Raw genomic sequence first — 10,053 nt, forward strand, 5'->3', positions numbered from 1 at the left:
GGGCCTTACACTAGTATGGATAGGTCGGTAGCGCTGCTATGCTTAATAGGGCTCGATAGAAATCGAGTGAATTTTTGTCACTCGCGAGATATAGGATGTCTTTATATTACATTATATGGTTTACTATATTCAAGATGGAATGAATAGAAATTGGAGACCGGACGGGGAATGATGAGGATGTATAGGTATGGTAGCAGGACAGGGTTCCTGGGTGCCTTAGCCCCGTCTGTGTCGATTAAGGACCGGTCGTTGTTGGCAGTGCTGATCGGGGATTGAATTGTACTAACCGCATGCCGGGAGTAGGAGTTAGTCGAAACCGGTAAGCCTAGTACTACCTTACTTCGAAAGTACAAGACTCCATCTCACCTCCTGGGGTAGTCGAGTAGTCGAGTAGTCGCGGAGAAATGGGGTTGCATGTATTATTTTTGGCAGTCTCACGTTGAGCTCGGCTGACCATATGATGGTGGGGCGGTCCCGTAGTTCGAGGCGGGGAGGGGAAGGGTTGGTGCGTGTGGTCCGACGGGGCTTATGCGTGCCGTGTTGGTTAGGTTCACCTTGCAAGGTTAAATCGAATCGATTCGCCGTGTCTCGCGGTTATGAGAGCCTTGATCTCTTTGCTGCATCGTAGTAAGATGATGGAACGAGAATTAAATATGATGGTGATTACATTAAATTATTGTTGATTGCTTCACCATGTTTGGTTAGAATTAGATAATGCAAATATTAGATTATGGTTAATCTACATAGAACTTGGATCTAAAATAATGGAAATAAGGAGTTACTTAGTCGCTTTTTCTGCAAAATTAACCACCAGCCAAATGTCGTGCATATTTAGATACGTGGGCTAAGTATACCCACCGGCGGGTAAGTCTTACTGAGTATTAGTTGCTCAGGGTTTGTTGCCACCACATTTTTATTTCAGGACACCCGGACGTTGACTTCTGTCCCTGTTGCGTCAAGTTCATCCACCGGGACGCAGAGGGATGGGAGGTCATGGGACCAGATAGTTAGTCTAGGAGGCCGCGGGGTTTCGTGTGTATGGGCTGAGGTGCACGCTGTCTGTTTTTGTTGGACCGGTCTGAGCGGTGGCCATGTGGGGTGCCCCATGCAGACCGGTCTGACTGGTTGGATGAACCGGTCTGACCGGTGGAGTAGAGGCTGAGCCAGTTGAGGTAGTGTAGTTGTAGGTTCTCTCTGGGCTGTCTCTTATGTAAAATTTAAGGTTATGTCAGTTATGTGTACACATTTGAACTTGGTTGTAAAACTATTGTGTTTGAACTCGGTTTGTAAAAACTCTTGTATATCAGTTTGTCACCCCTTTATATTTTTTAAGTATTTGTCGTGCTTGTACCATCTGCGCCCGGCTTCGCGTGGGACTACCGGTGTTGTTTCGATCGGGCCGTGGGTTAAGAAAGCACTGTCAAATTAAACAATTAAGCTAATGCGCCCGATGTGTTCCGTCACGTGGCATAGGAGGGAAAAGAGTGAAGTTATATATACTCAGTTCTTTTATAGGGGCAAATGAGACTTTTCCATGGCTATTTAACTGCACTCTAACGGATGTGGCACTGAGAGGATAATTTCTAAATTCGATGCACTAAGAGAAATTCTAAAATTTTGATGGCACTGAAGAAAGCCATCAAAATTTTTATGGCACTGAGGGAATTTATTCAGAAAAAAAGAGAGGAACAAGTCCAAGAGCCAGAGAACGCCGCTCTACCAAAGAAGCAACAGCCAGAGCCATTTCAGCCAAAGTCTGATCCCTGCCAAACGGGCTCATAGTTCTTTTTTTTTCTTTCCTGCAATCGTTGATACAGCTTGTCCACGTGTACATAAAAAAGAGTCCTACGTCAATCGAACAAGCATCACACTCAGTGCTCCGTTTCTCGAACGCATGCTCATATATATACGAGCCAGACGTACCGACGGACAGCGTGCTGATCAACGATGCCGCCGACGAGCAAGGTTCTGAATTCTGATCACCAATAATGCCGAGACGAAAACCTGACGACGTACGTCATGGGCAGAGGCCGTGGGCATGGCGTGGTGGGTCGGATCCGGCCTGCACAAGTAAGCTCGGTTGCGGCCAAGGGTGTGCTTATCTGTGCGGAAGAAATTAAAGCATCCGTCAGGGAAACCAAACATGCACGTACAATCAACTCTAGCTTTAATTTATACAAGTTTAAAACTGACGCGAAAAGTTACACAAATAAACTGCAACATGTTAGGCACTGCACGAACCTATATATATAAATTCGGTCAGCATCCCCTAGCAAACTAGTAATTGAATCGTAGCTGAATTTATAGCAGGTACCTTTGATTTACATGTTGAAGGTAATTAATAAAGTGAATAACGAACAGAGCTCTCCTTGCATCATTTTTCCCCTAAAAAACACTGCACTTAGTTAGCTTATTAATTAGCTATAGCTAGCTTGCTAGCTACAAATTATATCTTCGTGCAAAGCTCGATCGATCTTGTAGACATGGCGAAACCGAAGTCGTCGGAGCAAGAAATTTCGTTGGACTTAGCTTGCAGGATGGTAGCGGTAGTATACGCACGCAGGTACATATGCATATGCATGGTAGATAGACCTCCGGCGGGCACGGCTGCATTGCATTGGGCTCGTTTATTGTTTTGTCGGCGAACAAGAAGCAGCAGAATCGACAAGGCAGAGACGACGAGGTCCGTTAATACCAGTGAGGGGCGATTTGCACAATGCATGGTCGACACAATGCATCTGATGTGCGCTTTCGTTCTGTATATATAGATCGCATGCAATGATCGATCGACATGCACGATATTATTAATTACCTGCAACTGTCTGACATTATTTGAGCAAGCAGGATCGTCGTCGTCGGATCTAGTACGTACCGGCCGGAGAAGAGAGCGAGCGAGCTGAGATCGATCGACATGATCATACCGACGAGCAGGATGGCGATGATGAGCGGCGGCGAGAGCCTCAAGACGTCGTGGCCAGAGGTGGTGGGCATGGGGCTCCTGCTGGCGGCGCGGAAGATCCGCGGCGACCGGGCGGACGTGCGGCTGGAGGTCTACAGGGTCGGCACCGCCGTCGAGCCCGGCCACGACGACCACCGCGTCCGCATCTTCGTCAACATCGACGCCACCTACACCGTCGCCCTCACGCCCTTCGTCGGCTAGACGGACGACCTGCAGCCGCGCAGGCCGGCTCTCGCATCAGCTCGCTCTATACATGTTTAAGCTGCCGCGTGTGTGATCTAGCTAGCTAAGCGAGCGGCTACTGAATAATGCGAGCTAGTGTGTGTGATGTGTGTGATCGATCGCCATGCATGTCCTCCCTCAGGCGTGGCATCGAGCATGCATGCATGTATGCAAGCTAGTGTGTCTCTGGCTGCTGGCTGCCATGCATGCATGCATCATGCTTGACTCTCTAATATTTACACGTGCGAGTGATCAATAAATATACCACATATATATGGTAACTTTCCCTGAAAATGATATACTACTAGTACTGTAATTAAGGCTGCTAATGGTATCCAAATTAAAAGTGCTATGGTTTAGTCTATCCAAACAAGCGTGCTCATTAGGTGGACTAAACTTTAATTTAGTTAAGATCCAAAAACTTTAGTAAAGATATGAGTGCTAATATATATGTGGTAAAATTTAACATCCAACTTTATTTATTTAGACCATCCAAACATATTCTTTATATAGTCAGCTTCAGCCCATAAAGTTGTTCGGAAATTGGGTGACGAAAGAAAGCTCAACGAACGCTCCATGCGTATGCGCGGCGCGCCTTGACAGTCAACTAGTCAAGACGACGTCCTGTAAGAAAACAGTACCAATGCAAAAATCTTAGACTTTTAGGGATGAAGCCCACGTCAAAAATCGAACGGTAAATATCATTTTCCATTTTATCTTTCTCATACTTGTCATTTTTACTATTGGAACAATGCAAATTGCAATGGGGAAATTTTGATTTCCATCATCATATTTTATGTTTCTAACTGTTTATGCCCCTATCGTTATATTAGGCCTCATTTGGTTTTTTAAGTTGTTGTCACATCGAATATTTATATTTTAATTGGAATGTTCAGATGCCAACTTAATATAACACTAATTGCATAAGTTGCAATTATGGCTCTAGACGAATCTATTAAATATAATTAATGCATAATTAGCGAATAATTAATGCACAATTAGCAAATAATTAATGCAGCAATTAGTGGTCAAATTATAAAATAATTAGACTCTACTTCTAATTGGTGTGTAAACATGCGACGTGATGGGACTTATGACTTGCATTGAAAGGCCTTAGTGTCAAACCGCCAACTAACCCAAAGAGGAAAGTGAAGGGAGATGCTGTATTATTACAGGAATATGCATCCCGTTCGTCTTCAATTCGTCCTTTGCTCCATGAAGTACAGTTTCCTTGAGCAGTATGCATGTAGGCTGCACTCTGCAGTAGGCACTCCCAAAGCCCATTCCACCGTCGCCGGTACGGTCATTGCTGATGACGCTATCCTACGTCGTCCCCCTCTCCCCCACCTTCAGTTCCTGCAGGCTTCCACTTCCTCCCAATAACATGCACGCTAATTAAGTCTTGCAAGGGCCCAATATTCCCCCATTCGGCCATCCCTAACTTAACCTTTGGCTGATGATGTGACATGGAAATTAATTCATCGTGTTCTTCGCACTTTATTTTGTAATTTAGATCACCTGAAATTTCACCAATTTCAAGCTAAGCGTCCCAACTATATACATAGGAGAGGGTGTGGAAACTTAAATGCTAGTAAGTTTTTTTTTTTCTCCTCCTTTTTCCTGAAGATCCCTGTTTTGGTGGCGGCTCATCAGACAGTTGAATACAGCTGCATGCATGCTTAGTGCTTCCGCCGGTAAACAAAGAAATGGAGTATAGTATCACAAGGAGTTACGACCAAAGCTTACTTGATTATTATGAGTTCATTTCGATCCGGCAAGGGCGTCACGACCAATGAACATGCATGCCTAATTGTTCACGCGGCGACCCTTATAAATCTGCCACATCATCCAGTCGAGAAGAAGCATGCAAGCATCACTACTATATCCAAAATCCAATCCAGTAGCAACAGTGCAGAAGCACTACGAAAATGAGATTGATCTCGATTCGCGATCATCGAAGAAGAATACATAATGAGCACTCCGAAGACGTCGTGGCCGCAGGTGGTGGGGTGGCCGGCGACGGCGGCGGTTAGCCCTGCTAGTGGGTCGGGTTGTTTTGGGTTTTTTGTGATCCCGGATGACAGAGTCAATCTTTAACAGATCACAACTTATATACGAAGTATATAGAAACTATATGGCTTATCTTATAGAAACTATACGGCTTAACTTAGAGACTGTCACTTATAAGAACAAGACTTTATTGCAACACAATACTACACGAGCATATAACATCCTCTTCTTTAGTGGCTAGCCTAGTACTCCTCTCTCCTAGCACTACCATCTCTCATCTACCGTGCTCATGAATGGATGCCATAGCAACAAAGGGGTCTCCATTTATTGGCCAATGGGGAGATGCTATTTAGACAAGTGTCCCCTTCTAGAAAATTTCTGAACAAATGTCCCCTTCTAGAGTGCTCCATAGAAAATATTTCATTCTTGCATTGTGAAGAGGGAAAAATCTAAATTACTCCCTGAACTATAGCCAAAGTCTGCCTAACCCCCTAAATTATAACTTGGTTCAATTTACCCCCCTAAACTATACAATTTAGTCTATTTTACCCCATAATATAATTTGTCTTTTTTGTTTCTCCATACACAAGTTGAATTTTAATTTTAAATTTTGCAGAGTAGTAGTAGACATCACAATGTATATTAAAGAAATATAATTTTTCATTGTTATTTTTCATATAATTTTCAACTTCAATGATTAATTTATTATTAAATATCCCAACCTATCAAAATAATAATAATAAATTATTATATATTTTTCTAAGATGTGATAATAATAAATTATTATATATCTTCTAAAATTTTAGCTTAAGACTCCATCTATACATGGAGAAATGAAAAGGACAAATTATATTAGGGGGTAATTTGAACCAAAGTGCATAGTTTGAGGGGTAAAATGTGAACCAAACAATAGTTTAAGGTGTTACCCAGACCTTGGCTATATTTTAGGGGAGTCATTTATACTTTTTCCTTGTGAAGAGTACTATAGAAGTTTGCCTTGCATTGGGGTCCTTGAAAACCATGAGCCTTCCCTGATTGTAGACATCTTAAGTTGGTATATAACAAGCTCTATAACAGCTAATAGTTCTTCTCAATAACTATATTTATAGTTCCAATGCCGGTGTTTATGAGGAAGAAGCGGATCGACTCTACAGGTCGATCTACAACTACAGATATTTTAGCTTGGTGCTATTTATTCAGCCCTTTTATAACCTGATGCTCTCAGCTTCTATGAACTCTCCTTTGGATACCTTGTGACTGCAAATTATGTTATCTCTTACCCCCTCTTTGTATCTTTGATACTCCACTCTTATTTGTATCAATATTATTTTGCTGCACATGCCACAGTCAGCAATACAAATATTGTTAAAATTTTTAGTTCAGATGTTGTTACAAATTTGTCATTCGAATCATTTTTAGATTTTCATAGGGCGCTTTCGCGCGCGTTATGTTCGGTGTACGTACAATGCAAGAGCGGACCTATCCTATCTTCTTAAACAAAACAAAAAAAAAAGAGCGGACCTATCCTCCTATCCTGGCTCCAACGATCCCGCGATCGGCGTGACGAAGTTCAGCCGCGACCGGCCGGACGTCGCCGTCGAGGTGTCGTGTTCTTTGTCAAGTACAGGCAGGCAGGGGTGACGGGTCGCGTCCGCGTCTGCTTCATTCAGGTTTTCAATACTGTCACTTCCTTTGTGCTGTGTTTAGTTCCGCGAAAAATTTCTAAAATTTTTCATTGACGCACATCACATCGAATCTTACGATACATATATGAAGTATTAAATGTAGTTAAAAATATAACTAATTACACAATTTGGTTGTAAATGACGAGACGAATCTTTTGAAACTAATTACTCCATGATTGAACAATAATTGTCAAATAAAACTGAAATGTGCTACAACAACTTTTTCGCGAACTTTTCGCGAACTAAACACACCCAAGGGGCAGCAGGAGCGCGTGCACCTTCCTATATGCACCAGCATACAACGACACAATGCCAATTCATCACTAGCTATAAGAAAACGCATTATCTATACATATCAACTCCATTTTCATGTCAGCAAAATAAAAATTGATAGACTAATAATCTTTTTTTAAAAAAAAGAAAACAGGAGGGGTTGCCTGTAAACCAAACAGTGTAGGACAGAGTAGATACACTTGAGAAATCTGAAATCTCGCTTGCATGCACACTTAACCGTTAACGAACACTCTGCCAGGTGCCAAATTTGCCGCGTCAGCAGCCTCTGCCGGCCGTGCGCCCGTGCCTCGTCGCTCGCTAGTCGTCGTCGTCGTCACGGCGGCACACCCTGGCCTCCTTGTACACCCTCCCCGGCCGGCAGAAGTACCCCTCGCTTGGCGCGCAGTGCGAGTCCTGCGCGCACACGCACAGCCCCTCCAACGCGCACCCGTCCCTCACCACGCTCACGCCGCCGCCGATCCCGAGCACCGCGTCGCTCCACTCGCTGGAGAAGAGCCCGTCGGGGTCGAACGCGCGCTTCACCGCCACGAACGCCGCCACCCGCGCCGCGCCGTACCTCCCGGCGGCGCCGCCTTCGAACGCCGCGTTCTGGTTCTTGCCCCAGTGCGGGAGGCCGCCGTACCTGCGCAGCGCCATCTGCTCCACCTCCGCCACGGCGCCCCCGTGCAGCCGCGGCGCCGCCGGGTCGCGGCTCCGGTAGTAGGTCAGGTCGAAGTCCACGCTGTCCTCCGCCTTGCCGAGGAGCGCCGACGAGGCCCGGACGTAGCGCAGCAGGATGCCGTTGTACACCTCGACGCCGCAGAGCGCGTCCGGATCGAGGTCGCGGAGCCGCTGCACGTCGCGGATGAAGGCCGCGGCGCGGGCCAGCGGCACGCTGATGCCGGACTGGAAGTAGAAGGTGCCGTGGGACACGCGCGGGTCCCAGGGGCACGCCGTGAGCAGGGCGTCGTCGGGGCCCGCCAGGCAGCGCCCCGAGGACTGGATGCGGTTCTGGAACCCCACCACCGGCCGCCCCGGCAGCGGCGGCAGCAGCAGTCCGCCGCTCTTCATCAGGCCGTAGTTGCCGGCGGAGAGGACGGCCCTCGTCGCCAGCGCGGCGACGCACCTGCCGCCGGAGTTCTTCATGGCTTCAAAACCCTCCTCTGCACCGGCGAGAGAGTTCATGCATTGATGAGTTGCATGGTGAATAATAATTGCTGCGTACCGGCGAGCCTGTCGGCCTTGATGGCGAGCGTGGGCGTCGGACGGAAGCCGATGAAGTCGTAGACGCCGTCGCCGGAGGTGTTGAGGGGCACGCGGTCGTCGACGCGGTAGACGGCCTTGCGGTGGGCGGGGTACCAGAGGATGTCGGCGAACTCGTGCTCGCGGGCGAAGGCCACGACGCGGTTGGCCAGGTCGTCGTCGTCGCACCTCTCGAACCGCACCGACCGCTTGAACATGGGCTGCAGCGCCAGGGTGACCTGGGAGATGACCCCCAGCACCCCGAGCGACACCTTGGCCGCGTCCAGCTCCGGGTCGCCAGCGCGCAGCGCCCGCACCCTTGCGTACCCCTCGGCCGCCGGCGCCGGCGTGACGATCCTCATCCCGACGACGTACTCGTGCACGGCGGAGCCCTTCCCCCACAAGGAGCTCCCGTGCGCGCCCGTGGAGAGCAGCCCGCCGACGGTGAGCCCCAGCCAGTAGGGCGTGTGCGGCACCGCGAGCCCGGCGTTCGCCGCGGCGTCGATGAGCTGCCCCAGCGTGACGCCGCTCTCCACGGTGAGCTGCCCCCGGGCGGCGTCGACGGCGACGACGTGGGTGAGCGCGTTGGTGCCGATGATGAGGCCCCGGTCCCCCGCGGGGCAGGCCAGCTTGGGCACGCTGTGGGAGTAGCGCGTGGCCACCTTCATCCTGGTCCTGGCCGCCGTTGCGTTGGCCACCACGGCCAGCAGCTCCCGCTCCGACGCCGGGAACGCCGCCGCCGCGGCGCGGCACGCCGAGCGATCCGGGAACACGCCGTACGCGTTGGTCACGGTGCAGCCCGCCGCGCCGCCGCACCGGACCACCGGCGGCGGCGCGCTGGCCCCGGCGAGCCGCGCGAGGCACATGCAGGCGACGACGGCCCGGAGGAGGCCGTGGAGGAGCATGGCCGCCATCGCCGCCGGCGCCTCTCTGCTGGCCGCGCGGCGTGTGCTTGACTACCTAGCAGGAATGTTCCAAGTGATCGAGAGGTGTTAGCTACTGTTGGCCGGGGTGTGTGGCCTGGCACTGGCTTTTACTGCCGTGCATGCAGGCACCGCGTCCGTTGACCGTTGAACCGCCGTTGATTGGAATAATCGAGTAAAATATTAATATTTTCCCCGTTGATTTCATGGGCATGCATGCATGTGGTGATGGCGCGCCACGACTCACGAGCAGCACAGTGACCGTGTGTGGTGGTTCGGTTCGGTACGATGAGCTGCTGCGGGGTGGAAACTGGAAAGGCCTTGTTCCCTTGGTTGGTTGGGCGCCGACGGACGCGGCATCTTGCACATCCTGCCCCGCATCGTACGCTGGGGAACGTGCCGAGGGAGAAGGTGGGAAAAGGTTGTTGCTGCTGGATTATTGTACTGGGCAGGCAACATGCTTGTTCCTCCTCTTTAGTTGCAATTTTCCCCCCCATTTTGCGGCGTGTTTACCCATCCAAAGTTAATTCTCGCAAATGGATTAACATCTTGATTTAGGAGTTAAATGCCCGTATGTTAGGGGAAGGAGAAGGAAAACCTGCAGCATTCGGTCGTGCGTGGTTCCACACAGCTACATCTCGGCTGATCCGACCCGAATCGCACCTAAATGAGTTTGCAGTACTACAAGTGCTATGCAATTACTCCACGAAATTGCGCTAACCTAAATGACTTTGCGCTA

General features: G+C 49.1%; 1 protein-coding gene across 1 annotated transcript; it reads right to left on the reverse strand.

The window, feature by feature from the left end:
- Positions 1 to 7,269: 7,269 nt before the first annotated feature.
- On the reverse strand, positions 7,270 to 9,390 carry LOC120707520 (probable L-gulonolactone oxidase 6). Its single transcript, XM_039992469.1, has 2 exons — positions 8,375 to 9,390; positions 7,270 to 8,312 (listed from the first exon to the last, which is right to left on the reverse strand). The coding sequence occupies exons 1-2, from the start codon at positions 9,303 to 9,305 to the stop codon at positions 7,468 to 7,470; spliced, it is 1,776 nt and encodes a 591-aa protein (XP_039848403.1). The 5' UTR covers positions 9,306 to 9,390; the 3' UTR covers positions 7,270 to 7,467.
- Between the last annotated feature and the right edge of the window lie 663 nt (positions 9,391 to 10,053).

Source organism: Panicum virgatum, chromosome 1K (assembly GCF_016808335.1).
Source record: "Panicum virgatum strain AP13 chromosome 1K, P.virgatum_v5, whole genome shotgun sequence".
Lineage (NCBI taxonomy): Eukaryota > Viridiplantae > Streptophyta > Magnoliopsida > Poales > Poaceae > Panicum > Panicum virgatum.